Here is a 16,942-nt window from a genome sequence, read left to right as displayed (position 1 = left end):
TGGGAGGAAGTCAGAGTGATGGGCGATTGCGCCGCAGTCGGTTGAGCCGTGGTCGGCTGAGTCTCGGTCGGCTGGGAGAAAGTCGGGGCCGTGGTCGGTGGCAATGAAGGATCCTCTGGAATAGGAACCATTAAAATTAAAAGGGGCATACATCGAAAAGGAAACATGGAAAGAAAAAAGACTTACCAAATTGCTCCCTCAAGTATTTTGGTAGTCCGCTTCTGTCTACTGGAAGAGACGCCAGGTACTCCTCGATGGCTTGTCTGTCGATGACAGGGGCGGCCTTCTGTTTCTTCTTTTTCATTCCGGACCCGCCTGCGGCAGGTGCCTGCCTTTTCCTTCTCGGAGTAACGGCTAATCGAGGGGAACCTAACGCCAAGGTTTGGGGCGGGACAAGTTTCCCAACCAACTGGTTGATTGAAGGAGCAATTAGGGACCAAGTGGCCGACCACCAGGACAGGAAGGCTTCAGCCGCCGAGGGTTTACAGAGAAAGGGCAAGTAAGAGTTAGAGGTAATGTAGTCAGTGAGTTGAGAAAGGTAGGTCGGGATGAGCTCAGGGATCACCAGGCCTTCTGGGTTCTGAGGTATAAGGTAAGGTCGGGCTAGTGGTCCCGGCAGACCCTGACAACAACCAAATTGTCGGGCCAAGAATTGGGGCTGATAATTAAAGGTATAAAATGATCTATGATGTTTCTTGTCCGACCTCTTACCAGAAAATAGAGATCGGGGTTTCATGGCGGAATCCCAGGAGAAGGGATAAGTCGGATGGGGAAGAGGATCAGGATAAGGTCGGGGATATGGTGCGTCAGGGAAAAGCCAAAAAAGTTCGGTAGCATACTGTATAAGGGTTTCATATACGTAAAAGCGAGAATTGCTACGGTTTTCAGTCAAAATTTGGTTGATGACAGGGTCAGATGGATGGAGGTTAGAGGAACTAGGAGTTAACCTGGCCAAGACGTAACCTATAGACCTCTAGGGGTTCGGGGTGATAGGTAGTCGGCCAAAAAAGGCATTTGGGAAGTAAAGGCGGAGCCACAGCTCCAGGAACCAAAATGGTCCCGAAGCAGCTGTGTCCGCCTTCTTGGTGTCGGTTAGGCTGGTGCTCACTCGGGATAAACCCTAAAAAAGATTAGCTAAAAATAGGGTTTCTAGAAAGAAAAATTGGCCACTGGCCAGATGAATGTCTAGATCAACCTGGGAAGAAAGAACAAGCTTGGAAGGAGAAAGAATTATATATCTGTGAAGAGAGAAAAGCTCAATTAAAGATTTGACTTCAAGTTTACATAGAAAAATTTAAGGGAAAGAAAATGTACCTGGATAGCCAAAAAAGGAGAAACGCTGTGTGTTCCAACTCGGACACAGGGGTGCCTTCCTCGCCCAAAAATTTGGAGACAAAGTTGGTCCAGCTTCTCTCCTTCTCAGCAAGTTTAGCGAGAGCCCAACCAGCATGGTTGGGCGAGCGCTTCCGACCCTCGAAAGAGACCAGAACAGGATCATCGCCCACTATGGGTAAGTGAGCGACGAGGGCCACGTCCATAAGGGTCGGACCAATGGGACCAGAAGGGAGAAAGAAAACTCCCGTATGTGCGTTCCAGAGAGCTGCCATCGCCAACAGGGCTTTATCATGGAGGTAAAGAGGTTGGGTTGACAGTAGGATGGCCTTGTCTATGCCCTGCTTCCTCCACTGCGTTTCAAAATGAGGGAGAAGTCTTGCGTGCCACCTACGATAGGCGTCTTTAGGATCAGTAAGGTGGGTCCTGATGTTGTCCAGCAGACGTTCCGGCTTAAACGTCACATCATTGATGATTATCGAAGAAACTTGAGATATAACAGATTTCATGCGATCTGCATACTCACTTGTGGTACAATAAGGCCGAACGATGGGGGTGAGAACCCTTGAAACCACAAATGGCACCGAGGGGTCAATTCCGTCAAAAGGGAGAGCGGGAACATATTGATTGGCCATTTTCAAAGGAAATAACGAGATCGAATGAGCAGGGGTTTTTGGAAGATGATCGCTGGGAAGAGAAAAGAGGGTTTCAGGATTTTGAGTGCATGAGTATGGAAAAGTAAGAGAAGGGTTTTACATAAACCCCGCGATGTGACATAAACAGTGTAATGATAGCACTATGTTACAAACCCCTAAACGTCACGTCTCGCGCAGTCCGAGAAGTGACACTTAGGAGTCGGGCGGGAAGAGGCAAGTTGTTGAGCAAGAAAAAATCAATGTGTAGGGTTTTCGAGCATGGGCCTATTAAATTGGGTTAAGGATTAATGTAGAATCTAATGGGCCTGTTAATAGTAGTAGGACCTTAAAAAAAGGTCCAAATATAAGTCCAAGCGCTATTAAGAAAAAGGTCTCCTCGGGAGATAACTGTGATTAAGAGGTCGGACAAGAGAAAGTCGGATGAAAAGGGGAAAACAATATGCACTCAGGTTGGGCGACATATAGGTCGGGCAAAAGGAAGACGGGCAACAGGAAGTCGGACGAAGAAAGATAAGGGCCGATACGAAAGTCGGGCAAAGAAAAATGAGACGACCGATACAGAGGTCGAACAAAAGAAGGTCGGACAAAGAAAGATGAGAGGGCAGACACTGAGGTCGGACAAGATAAGGTCAGGTGAAGAAAGATGAGACGGCCGATACGGAGGTTGGTCAAAAGAAGGTCGGGCGAAGAAAGATGAGATGGCGGACGCGGAGGTCGGACAAGTGGAAAGCGGATAAGAGGAGACATAGTAGCAGGTGTGCCGGTCAGACGAAAAGTAGTTTTAAGACGGTTGAGAAGTTACAACCGGCGAACGGATCGGACAAGTGGAAGGCGGGCAAGAAGAGACGTAGCAGTGGATATGCAAGTCAGGTGAGAAGCAGTTCTAAGGCGGTTAGAAAAAGCTACAACTGGCAAGCGGATACGAAAGCACGACCTGGTTGTGGCGGTTGACATAGGTTTTAAATAGGTCTGTTCATGACCTAAAGAAACCATCTTCAATCGACATCAAATTCCGTGAATTGCTTTTGGGGATCACCATTTACTTTTTCATTCTATAGTAATTATTTTCCTAGTTTATTTATGTATCGTACAGTGTCTAGAGATTCTTAATCTCAGGCATTTATTTTATCAAATTCGAAGATAATTTCTATTTTTGGATTTTATTTTTAATTGTTGAAAATCGGCATCAACAATAATATCTCGAAAAAATAATTTAAGATAAAAAAATATGGAACACAAAGTTCTGTCTTGGTTTGCAGATTAAATAATTATACAAGACCAGATATAGAATTTTCAGTAAAGTTATTGGTCAGATTTAGTTCATCTCATACTAAATAATATTGGAATGGGGTTAAACATATTTTGCTCTATCTCCGAGGGAGAAATGATCTTGGTGTATTTTATCTGAGTAATTCTCGACATGACTTGTTAGGCTACACTGATGTCAGATATTTGTTTGATCCGCATAAAGCTAAATCTCAAACCGACTATATATTTACATTTGATGATATTATGATCTCTTATAGATCAACCAAACAGACAATAAATGCCACATCATCAAATCATGTAGAAGTATTGACTATTCATAAAGTAAGTTGATAATGTGTTTAACTTATGTCAATAACCCAACATATTAGAAAGAACTATGGGTTAATGTCTGAAAATAATTATTATCCAACAACCATATATGAAAATAATGCAATTTTCATTGCTTAATTGAATGGGGATATATCAAATATTATAAAACAAATCATATTTCATCAAAATTCTTGTTTATTCATGACTTTCAAAAGAATGATGAAATAGATGTATAATAAATTCGATAATCTGAAAATTTTATAGATATCAAGGTCTTACCGAAAACAACATTCAAATAATTGATGAAGGAAATTGAAATGCATCGGTTCGGAGATCTCAAATGATGCATAAAACATATGAACAAATCGGAATAAAGATGATATACTTTTTTTCACTAGAATTTTCTTTTTCACAAAATCTTTCCTAATAAAGTTTTAATGAGATATATTTTTTCGTCTAAAAACATCCAAGGAGAATATTATACAACAATATACATATAGAGACTACACCTATATGTTGTGTATTAGACTACGTGGATGTTACCGATTGAAAGACATACTACAATCTCATATGCTGAAGTAATAGTTAGATTATATTCATTGATTGAGGCAATGTAAATGTCTATAAATATATTGAATGCTACTAAAATAAGGATACACCAATTTTCTTACATCTCGCACATTTCCTCTCCGTCTCTCTGTTAATTACATATCTAAATATACAAAACTACTACAATAAAAATATCTAATTAGCTATAATATTTTTAGTAAATTATGTACTACAAAAATAATTTCATCACTAGAATATTTTTTATAGAAAATTTTATTTTTATAGCAAAAATGTTTTGGCTACAAAATTATTTTTTATAGCTAAAGTCATTTGGATACAAAAATCATATATTGTTGCTAAAACTCTTTTAATATAAATTTTAATTTTATAGCAAAAAAACTTTAGCTATGAAATCATATTTTCGTAGCTATATATATTTTCTTAAATTTTATTGCAAAAAAATTATTTTTTGTTATGAAAGTCATATTCATCACCAAAGACTTTTACTAATGTGGTATACGCTCGTTTCGTTGCAAAATAAAAAAAATAAAAAAAATAAAAAAATTGCTATGATATTACATTTTGCAACGAATAATATAATCTATATATATGCATAAATATACATCTATCTATATTATATAATATATATTTAGACACACATATATATATATACATTATTAATATATAGTATAATAGTATTTAATTGTAAGAATAATTAATTCTCGGCTTCAGGGGTTTGGATTTTTAATTGAGATTTAAATAGTATAAATTTCGAACTGGATTAGTTATATGATATGATATAAAATGTAATATTTTGAATGTAAATTTAATTTTTTGTTGATATAAAAAATAAAAAATAAGTATTTGATTTGATTTTTTTTAAAAAAAAAAAATTAGTGAATAATAGAATTTTGGAGAAATTGTTCAAACGAATACACTCTTACTTGTTATTCCTATTGTTGAAAGTTCTTTTGTTAGATATATGGTAATCCACAAGATCATCAGATGACTAGCATACTTGAGAGAGAATGTTATCCGAACGATCATCCGGCGATCTAACTGCGTTGACAATAAAGTTAAAGATTTCAATAAGATTTGAATAATTTCGATATGATCATATGATCATATGCATAGAGTCAGGATATTCTCAATTTATGTCCTTATATTTGACCGTCTTTTCAAATTATGTCCTAATATTAATTTTGTAAAATATATTCTTAACTTTTACTAATCAATGTTAAATATAGTCTAATTATCAAGTAGTGAATAATTAGCGAATAGCTATGAGTTTCTCTTTCATCCCTCCGTATTAATATTTATCTCTTTCTTTGTTTTTATTATTATTATATGCATTAGTTTATATTAATAGTATATATATTTTTTTTGTATAATATAACGATATTTTTTAAAGAATAATACTATATATTAATTATATTTTTGTAAAATACTATATTTTAAAATAATTAAATACATTGATTTCATTTGTGTAATTTGATTTAATTTTAAATTTTATCGTACAATTATTCAAATTTAACATTGTACTATTTAAATCAAAATCAAAAACAAAAATCGTAATCAAACACAATTTTTTTTATCGAATATATTAAATACAATTTTTATTTTTATATCATCAATTAATATTCGTTACTATAATTATTATAATTTCAAACTTTCCAACTTTCTGATAATTTTATTTTAAAAAATTTTAAATTTAAAAAATTCTTCACATTTCAAATATATTTCTAAAAGCAACTAAGCATAACTTAAAATTTGAATTTTTTGATTTGCTTTTTAGAAATATATTTGAATGTTTAGTTGTTTTTTTAGGGAGACTATGATATAATAACCAATATTCATTGATTAAGTATTTAATACATTTGAAAAAAAAAAAAAAAATTGTGTATTTGTTTGGGATTTTGACTTTCAAAATTTTTATTTGAATGTAAAGTTTTGAATTTGAATAATTTTGTGATATGATATAAATAAGAATTAATGTGATATTTGAAATATAAAATTAGTTTTTAGTGTAATATAAAAATTAAAAATAAGTGTGTGATTTTATATTTATTGGGGGAAAATTTTTCATAAATAGTAAAAATTAAATAAAATCACTCTAATGAAATTTATATATTTAAATAATTTTAAAACAATTTTTTTTATAAAAATATAATTGATATAAATTATTTTGTAAAAAAATATCATTATAACATATAAATAATATATTACTATATACTATTAATATTATAATAATAATAATTATTATAATAATATAAACTTAAATATATATATATAATAAAAAAAAAAAAAGAATGAGAGAAACATTAATAATGAGAGAGAAGAGAGAAATTCATAATTCTTCAATAATTATTTTGTAATTGATAATTGGACTATATTTTAGTATGATTAGTAAAAATTAAAGATATTTTTTACAAAATTAATATTAGAGGAACAAAATTTGAAAATACTGACAAAAATTATGAATACCCGCATAAAGTCATTATGGCATAATTTGATGAGATTTATTATGGATTGAGATATATAATTCGATAAGGAAGAAAGTTTCCAAGTTTGTTGAGAAACTAATGGATAGAGTTTTGGGGAAGATTTTGTGAAATTTCAAGAGGATTATATATTACACCTATTGGAAAATTTTGAATTTGTGGATAAAATCAAGATGGGATTAATTTGTGCATCATATTGATTTCTTATCTTCTGTTTTCACGGGTTGAAAGATACATGGTTCTTGTGAGATATTCTTGGTGTAGAACATATAGTTATAGTGAGTTTAAACTCGAAAGGGTTTTCATATTCTTAATTTGGTTCAGAATTTGAATTGCTTTGGTGAAAACTTGAGAAGTTTTGTTGCATTGTTTGATCAAAGTCCTTAGGTACAATTAGAGTGCTTTTAATTTGAAGGATTGTATTATAATATCTATATTATTTCAATGAATTATATAATCAATGGACTAATTAATATAACATTTACTTTGCATAATTAAATATTAGATAAAATTATATTATATTTACTTTATTTTATTATATAGTATAATTATTTTTTCTTACCCAAAATATCCTTAATAATGTTATTATAAATTATTGTAATATAATTTATTTTATATAATATGTATATATAATTTGATATATTTTTATTATTTATTAAATATATTTAGTTTTGTTTTCAAAATTATAACTTAAATTTCAGTAACATATTTGATAGCATTTTTTTCACTTTATATTATTATTATTAAAATTTAAAAGAAATATATAACTTGCTTGCTCTTGCCTACCATCTAGTGGAATTTCTTCGGATGGAAGCTCCGAGATAAAGGTCATGTTGGTGACCAAAATGGATAAATAAAATTTGTGTTCAATTTTTTTTATAATTTCTGCACTTTTTCACTGCTGATCATCGATCGTCTGAATAATACACGAACAATTGATATGAGCTCTCACTCACCCTTGATGATTGATTTATCCACTGCGAATACTTTAGTATTGCTCAGATCTAGTGTAGTTAGTTACTTGGATATACATATTATGCTACCGTCAATTGACATTAGAGCATACTTTTTAAAAGATTAGCTCAGAGAAATCATATTTGAAGCATGTCAAAGGATGAACCACTATTGGATGGATCAAAATATCCATATTGATCCCTCCGATCAAAAAAAAAATATATCCATACTGATCTCGTCGGGCCTGGTTTGCAGGGTATTAGGTTCGGCTTGGGATTTACTCAGTGCGCACTTTCGGGTAGCGGCTATGAATTTTCACGTCACCACTATTGCAGGGTATTAGATTCGGCTAGGTTACGGCTGTGGATTACCACGTCATAAAAATAAAAAAAAAAAAAAAAAATATCCATACTAAAAGATGAAGATGAGAATATTTATCATGTCTATCAACGGTGAAGCTTTGAGATGTTGTTGAATGCTATTTTTAATAGGATTGGCGAGTCACTATTTCCAATCATATGCATCTATACAAGTGCTAATTTGTTATTTTCAGTTTTTTTAAATATACTTACCTTTATATTTTCCAATATTACATTAATTTGGACAAAGTATATGTGAAGGAGGAGGGAGTATTCTTTTGCGAAGCCCAAGACCGAGAGGCGAAATCATCGACGGCCGACCGTCGGCCCTAAATCCAGAACAAAGAACATCATGTCGGTGCTGCCGGACGAGCTCTGGATAACGATAATGGAAGCCGGGATCGAATCCAAAACCCTAGAATACAAGGACCTCTGCTCGCTTTCCGTAGCCTGCAGCCGTTTCCGTCGACTTGCTTCCGAAGATTCTCTTTGGTCGTTCCTTCTCCGTTCCGATTTCTCATCTTCCACCGACGATTCAAAAAAGGAGAAAGAAAGCACCTCATCTTCAATACTCAGCGGAAAGTTTAAAAGCCTCTACAAAATCAGGCAATAATTTAACTGCTTTCGCCTTTATTTTATACAATTGTTCTTAGAAATGGTGTTTCTTCTGCTGAATGGTTTGATGATATGAATTGAATGGTCCCAAAAAAACCAACTGTTGTAGGTACAAGGACAGGGAAAGAAAACGCTTGGCGCGTCGAATTGTTATTCTGAGAATGCAGAGTGAATTAGCTGAGCGGTTGAGGAAAATTCGAGATGTACAATTCCAATCCTCAGAGGGGAAAGAGAAAACGAATATGATGGCTGATGAAAAGATGAATTTGGGCAAGGCTAGGTAATCTCTACTTGTCTATCTCTATATACATATCTGCAGGAGGCATTTTCTGTCTACTTTCTGATGCTGTGAAATGTTTCTATGAACATATTGCGATGCTGTTAGATAATTGAAATGAATTGGAGTATTGTATGTGGTAGAGAGTTTTTGTGTGATATTTCTCGCTCCAATGTTTCTAAGTGTTTGAGATAATTTTAGATGTGTAGTTTATGGTTTAGATTATATTTTTGTTATGTTATATTAGATTGTTAGTTATATCTATTAGATTAAATTGTAATTTTGAAATTCTTACAAAATGTAATATGATATTAAAAGATACACTCAAGTCGGAATGTAGCCTGAGGTTTCTCGATTTTGAGATGTTTGCATTTGTCTGTATGCCCAATTTGGTTTTTTGTCAAATTTGTTTTTCAGATTCAATAGAGTTTATGTACAACCTTCGATTGTTTGTACGGATTCCGTTCAGTTCAACGCCGTGCTTTTGACTCTAATTGTATTGAGAGTCTTGTTTTCGACTTTAATTTGTTGTGATCGAGTCATATTTCTGACTTTAATTAAATTGAGAACGACTTCTAACATTGACTTGGGATGATTAAGGTTATGCCATCTTCGATCTATCTTACCAAACTCAGATTGTTTTTGCAACATCTCTTGAGTTTGAAGAGAATATTTGAGATATTTTAGATATTTGGTTTATGGTTTTAATTAAATTTCTTATATCTGGAATATGTTGTTAGTTAACTTTATTGAGTTTGTATCACACTTATTTATAACCACCTGATTTTAGTATTAATAATACACAACTCTGAAATTCTGCAAAATCTAACACTAAGAAAGGAGGAAAATTCTGTATCTAGAAAGCCTGTTATGTGTATGTGATCTTTGATTGTAAGTATTTCGTTTTCAAAGATTGTTTCAGTTTAGTTTCTGAAGAGGTTGTGCTTGGAAACAGGATTTTTGGAATAAGTTGAACCCAATGATTTGGCTGTTTGGCTGCCGAGCATGTTTCAGAATGCATGCTTGCATTTGTTTAAATTTTTTCTTTTCATGGCTTCCATTTGTTATTTGATTAATCTTATCCGTATACTTGTTCTACCTAAAAATTATTACTGGTATTTTCGTGATTCTCTTACTGCACTATATAACACATATTATACTGTCAGGGAAGGTTCTATTGCAGTGAATTTTCGGCAAGGCAATGTGCCTATTGAATCTCGGATTAATGCTCTTGAGATGGAAATCAATCGTTGCAAAGAACAGATTGCAGGTGTTGACATGGATATTGTAAGTTGTGAAGCAGCCTATGCATTCATTGAAAGACTGCTACTAAGATATTGTTGAACTATGTACGGGATAATTATGGATTTTTATAATGTCTCATTGCAGCATGTAGAAAAACAAAGGCTTCATGAGATTAGGAAACGGTTGGCTTCTGTGAAATATCACCGGAAATGCTAGTTTCTGGACAATTGAATGCAAGGCCAGAGGTAAAAGGTTGTAGCATACCTTCAGTGCAATTTCTATCGATATTTTTGTATTTTATTGTTTAGTTGTTTTTTGCATTTGACATCCTCAACTAGCTGATTTTTTAGTTTTTCTGCTAATCCTAATCCTAGGAGGATTCCCCCAGTAGAAATTATATATATATATATATTCGTGCATTCAAAACTACATGTATATGTACGCCATTAACAAATGGTTTCTGAATTGTTTGCTTACATCTGATTCTGTGTGTCGACCATGATAATTGTCATAATCACTACTGCTGCTATGTATAAGTTGTTGAGGGAGGATGTATTTGTGAATTGTGTAGTTGGGTATCATGAGCGTTTACAAAAATGTTTTGCAACCAAGGAATTTTAAAGACGTGAACAACCATCTAGCATAAATTATTACATTTTGTCGTGTTCTTTAGTGGTTAGGAATTTTTGGTGATTTTGTTGTTTGCTACAGTACCGTAAAATGTAGTGTATTTTTATTAGGAACAATCGTAGTATTTTATTTTGTGAAAGTGAACAAACTCGTTTACCTACCATGTCTATATGGTTCCCAATCTCTTAAATTTGAATTTGCTTATAATTCCACGACGATTGACCTTCAAAGGTTGCAGGCATGCTAACTTCCGACACTCTTGTCGCAGGTGCATAATTGTAATGGCCAATCCTGAACATAATAGCTACCGATATCACAGAATTTCTTATCGACAATGCTCTCATTTATGGATGCTGTATAATTCACGAACCGATGCTCGATGAGAACTGAGCTGATCGGAATCACTTATTTCATTGTTTTCAGATGTTTTGATTAGAATTGTTTCTGGTGCGAGTTAGCTCACAGCCCATCATAACCTTGTTTGAAAGGACCAGTCGTCAGTGTTCACAACTTAATGGATGATGAGCTAGATAGACAACTTGTTAACAATGATACACAAATATTACTCTCTTGTCTAAGAGAAAAAATGTTTATGTTTTATTATTTGAGTTTGTCTATTGTTTCTAAAAGTGTATTCATACTAGTTTGTTTCTTTAACAAAAAATTTTCAACATATTTTTCCAAAAAATTAATATTCTATACACATTCATTATTTTTATATTATTTATCATATTTTTTATATCTCATATTAAAAAAAAAAATTCTTCAAAATGTTCAATTGTTCTATAAATTATTTGCTATTATTAGTATTTTTTTTAATATGACGTGGGAACCCGCAGTCGCGCACTAGGTAAATCTCCAGCCGAATCTAATATCATGCAAGTCACACTCCTATTATTAGTATTTATTTATACTGTTGCCACGCATGATTTTCATGTACTTCTATCTTCAATTTACTTTAATTTAAAATTTATATTACCAATTTTATGAAATTTTTAATACTATACAAAAAATTTCAACCCCTACGTAGATAGGGTCAGATATTGCTTAAATAATTTTTAAAAATAAAATGGTAATATATTTATTATAATATGTTTGACTCATTTTAAAGAAAGATATTATAAAATTAAATTTAAAAATTTATTAATAAAAAATTAAGATTTAAAAAATAAAATTTCAAAATTAGTAACAATGTGCATCTGATATAATTAATTAATTTTTCTTAGAGCACGAATAATTAAATAATAATAAATATATTTATGCAAATATTAATTTAGATATAACTTTTGCGAAAAGTAAATATAAATATTTTCTATATTGTATATGTAGGAAGAAATGTAAGTAAATATTTTAGATTAATTTCAGAATATATAGTATTTATACAAATAATTAGTTCAATTATACTTTGAGAGACGTATTAATATTATTTACATATAAGTTAACCTAATTTTTTTTCCTTTTCAATTAATTGTCTATTATTTTAATAATAATACGGTCATGAAAAGCAAAAGAAACAAAAACAAACAATAAAAAATGCATTACTTACTTTAATTTTGTATTATATAAACCGTAAAAAAATAATTTTAAAATAGAAAAATTCTATAATTTTTGTACTTTAATAAAAAAAAAATCATTAAGGATATGTTTGTTTGGGGTAGTGGATTAGATTTCCACTATTCATCCCATTTTTTCTCTTCAAAAGATCAAATCAAACACATATTTTTCATTCTTTATATTATACTAAAAATCTATTTTACATTTAAAACATCACATCAACACCTATTTATATCACATCATACAACTATTCAAATTCAAAAATTTTACTATTCAAATCCCAACTCAAAATCCAAATTCCCAAACAAACACACCCTAAATATAAAATTAATTATATTTTATACATAAAATAAATGTAATATCATTATATAATAGAACAAAACAAAATTTAATATTGTTATGTAAAATAATTACTAGTATAATAAAATATATAGTTATATCTATTAAATTTTTATGTTAATAAATAGAGATAAAAAAAATAAATAATTAAGTATATGGAGTTGTAATATTATTATAGTATTAACCAATAGAAATAGTAATTATTTCTACGCTAACTACTATTTTATATTTTGTATTATATTATATATATTGTGTATATAAATTATATATATATATAACTGAAGTACATAATGTATAATGTAAGTAGTGTGTGTATGGATGTATAGGTGTGTGTGTGTGTGTGTGAGAGAGAGTATTAATTAGAGAGAGGTAAGAGAGGAATGGAGAGAATGAGGGGGTCTACAATTCATTTCATTTTTGTCCGTATTTATACACAACGAAAACCCCACGCTGAAGGAAATAAAGGCATACACACTACGTAGCATTTATGTGTCTCGTACGTGGCTATTATAACACTCCCCATTTGATGCTTTTATATAAAGAATATGCCTCGTTAAAACCTTACTAGGAAAAAACCCTATGGGACAAAAAATTCTAGTGAAGGAAAAAGAGTACAACATTCTTGTATCGATTCGCTCCCCCTGATCTGAGCATTATTTGAGATCCCTTAACCGATGTATCTCAATTTTCTTCACCAGTTTTTCAAATGTTGTCGTCGGCAATGCCTTGGTTAATATATCCACCAGATTATTATCTGATCGAATTTGTTGCACATTAATTTCACCATTCTGTTGCAGATCATGAGTAAAAAAGAATTTTGGTGAAATATGTTTCGTTCTATCTCATTTAATGTAACCCCCTTTTAATTGCGCTATACAAGCTGTATTATCTTCATACAATGTAGTTGGAAGAATTTTATCGTCAGGTATTAACCCGCAATTTTTCAGAATATGTTGAGTCATTGACCTCAACCAAACACATTCTCGACTAGCTTCATGTATTGCCAATATTTCAGCATGATTTGAAGAAGTGACAGTTAAAGTTTGTTTCATCGATCTCCAAGAGATCACTGTTTCGCCACAAGTAAATATATAGCCAGTTTGCGACTTGGCTTTATGGGGATCCGATAAATATCCTACATCGGCAAAACCAATCAATTCATGTCGAGAATCTTTCGAGTAAAATAACCCGAGATCAATTGTTTCTTGGAGATAGCGAAAAATGTGCTTAATCCCGTTCTAATGTCGTCGAGTAGACGATGAACTGAATCTTGCCAATAAATTTACAACAAATGATATATCATGTCGGGTGCTGTTGGCAAGATACATTAATGCGCCTATAGCACTCATATATGGAACTTCAAGGCCAATTGTTTCTTTGTTTTTCTCTTTTGGTCTAAAAGGATCCTTTGCTGGATCGAGTGCTCTGAAGATCATTGGGGTGTTTAGCGAATGTGATTTATCCATCAGGAACTGTTTTAGTACCCTTTTGGTATAATTTGATTGGTGGATAAATGTTCTACTTTCCAAATGCTCAATTTGCAAACCAAGGCAAAATTTAGTTTTTCCAAAATCTTTGATCCCAAACTCCTTTTTCAGATATTCAACAGCTTTCTGGATTTCATCAGGAGTTCCAATCAAATTGAGATCATCGACATATACAACGATGATTACAAATTTAGACCCATTTTTTTTATAAAAATACATGGACAGATAGGGTCATTTATATAACCTTCTTTGGTTAAGCTTTTGCTGAGACGATTGTACCATATTTGGCCCGATTGCTTGAGCCGATACAAAGATTTTTATAATTTGATGGAATATGATTCTTTTGGCTTTGATTTGAATGATTCAGGTATGTTAATCCCTTCTGGGATTTTCATGTAGACGTCATTGTCTAAGGAGCCATAAAGATAGACAGTAACCATATCCATTAATCGCATATCAAGATTATTGTGTACTGCTATGCTCACCAGATACCTTAATGTTATTCCATCCATGACCGGAGAATATGTTTCTTCAAAATCAATACCCTGTTGACACGACCACACTTACACTATACTACTACCACCAATTCACATATAAGTAAACGATAAACATGCTATAATCCCTTTTAATTACTTACATATATAACAACCTGTTAACCTGCTATAAATTTTTTCTCAGCAAAACATAACATAACTCAACAGTAGCCTATTAACATTCACCAAAAGGATCTCAAATCATATCAAAAACTACACAATCGACATACTATTTATAACAACACCATACAATTTCTAAAACAGACGTAATATGGAACAACGGAAGCAAAACAAGCCACGGTCCTGCCCGCAGGTCGTCATCTATGTACACGGTAACTCAAAATGCCTGTAAGAGCCCCCCAGCTACTCCAGTTTGACCATCAAGTCATATATTATCTCGATTACCTACAATGCATAAGCTGAGTGAGATTTATAAATCTCCGTAAGTATAAATTATGCATGATGTGAAGTTTATCCCAAAATTCTCAATATGCAGAATGTGCTCTCGTTTGAAATCACCAATTTATTTATAAAATACTCTCCAGGGCCCCTAGACACATTGCTATAAACTGGAAAGAGCTCAATAGCCACATATTCAAATCAAACGGTGGCCTACATCAGGTAGCCTACACCGGGTTTCCTCGCAAGGTTTCCCCGGGTCGCCTCTTCCGAATGCATTATTTATGTATTGTATGTAAAGTCACAATAGACGGTGGCCTACACCAGGTTTCCCCAGGTTGCTTCTTCCTAGGTCGTCTCTCCCGCCCTCGGTGTATATTCAGCGGTGTAACGTAGTAAAACCATCTTATTTCATTTCAATGCATGATATGCATGCTTCATGAAAATGCAATGCAACATATTTAACAATATACAGATATTATTGAACTCACTGGTTCAAACCACATCAATTTTAGAGCTCACAGGCTCAAACCACATAATCACAGAATATTAATCTCATATTATAGTTGTCCGATATTCACATATTATCAATCAAACATAAATAACACACAAAATAATATATTTATATGCATTGTAGTTGTAAATGAATTTCTACTTACCTGAAATTCGCCAAAAACGTCAATAACCCTAACTCTTACAACCCTTTTCACGATTCCAGTATCGTATCTAAAAACAATTAATTACAAATATTACCCCAATTTACTAAATAATTATTTCTACTCAAAACTTCCTCTATTTAGTAAAAATAGCAATAATTCGTGAACACGAAAAAATACCTGAACTAGGCTTTTAACGAATTCGGCGTAAAAAGTTTTTTTTTTTTTTTTCTTCGCGTTGTCTTTCTCCATATTCTTCTGCAATTGAATTGATATGGATGAGGTGCGGGGTGGAGATTATTACCCCGCCCCACCGCCTTACTTTACTTTTTTTTTTATTATTATATATTTATTATTATTACTACTATTATTTTACTTATTTATTTATTTATTTATTCTATTTATTTTACTTTTTATTTAATTACTACAATTAATTTTCAAGTGATCTATATTTAATTTATACCACTAATATCCAAATATTTTACCCAACCTATTTGTATCCTACGAGAATCTCAGATAAATTATAATAATATTTTCTTATTAATAAACAGGTAAAATATATACCAAATTATAAACAATTTAACATTCAATAATAAAATAAATAACCTAACATCACCAGTGACATATAAATAATACAAAGTATACTCAAACTATGAATTATACTCAACTAAATATAAATTAACACATAAATAATATAAACAGAACATATAATTAAACAATTAATATTCAAGTAAACTAATGTATGCAACTCATAAAGTATATTTAAACTACCACAAATTAAAATATAAGTAATTTACCAACACCTAAAATATGAAATATATATTGGCAAATGAGTAGTGAGAAACTCGGGTATCACATCCTCCATTCCTTATAAAAATTTTGTCCTCGAAATTTAACTTACCTGAAGAGTTCTGGGTACTTAGATCTCATTTCATCATCTCTTTCCCAAGTAGCTTCTTCTACTGATTGATTTCTCAATAGTACTTTGACTAATGAAATTTCTTTATTTCTAAGTTGTTTCACTTCTCTTATGAGAATTTATATTGGAACTTTTTCATAACTCAGATCTGATTTTAGCTCTGTAGGTTCACTTTTCAAAACATGTAATGGATTTGCTATGTACTTCCTTAATGCTGATACATGAAACACATTGTGTATTTGAGACATGGATGTAGGCAAATCAAGTCTGTAGGCCACTTCACCAATTCTTTCACTAATGGAGAATGGACCCACGTATATTGGACTAAGTTTTCCTTTCTTTCCGAACCGCATTATCCC

General features: G+C 32.0%; 1 protein-coding gene across 2 annotated transcripts; it reads left to right on the top strand.

The window, feature by feature from the left end:
• Window positions 1-8,153: 8,153 nt before the first annotated feature.
• Window positions 8,154-11,304, top strand: LOC127256800 (F-box protein SKIP24-like). 2 transcript variants are annotated; one of them, XM_051283002.1, is made up of 5 exons: window positions 8,154-8,535; window positions 8,654-8,824; window positions 9,988-10,108; window positions 10,211-10,311; window positions 10,965-11,304. In XM_051283002.1, the coding sequence occupies exons 1-4, from the start codon at window positions 8,282-8,284 to the stop codon at window positions 10,280-10,282; spliced, it is 618 nt and encodes a 205-aa protein (XP_051138959.1). In that variant the 5' UTR covers window positions 8,154-8,281; the 3' UTR covers window positions 10,283-10,311; window positions 10,965-11,304. The 2 variants fall into 2 exon arrangements, with proteins under 2 accessions (XP_051138959.1, XP_051138958.1); XM_051283001.1 differs by having other exon boundaries at window positions 10,211-10,318; window positions 10,965-11,303.
• The last annotated feature ends 5,638 nt before the right edge of the window (window positions 11,305-16,942 follow it).

Source organism: Andrographis paniculata, unplaced genomic scaffold, assembly GCF_009805555.1.
Source record: "Andrographis paniculata isolate CXL003 unplaced genomic scaffold, ASM980555v1 Contig56END, whole genome shotgun sequence".
NCBI classification, from domain to species: Eukaryota; Viridiplantae; Streptophyta; class Magnoliopsida; order Lamiales; family Acanthaceae; genus Andrographis; species Andrographis paniculata.
Note: the sequence above shows the minus strand (reverse complement) of the source record. Positions and strands in the feature narration are given on the sequence as shown.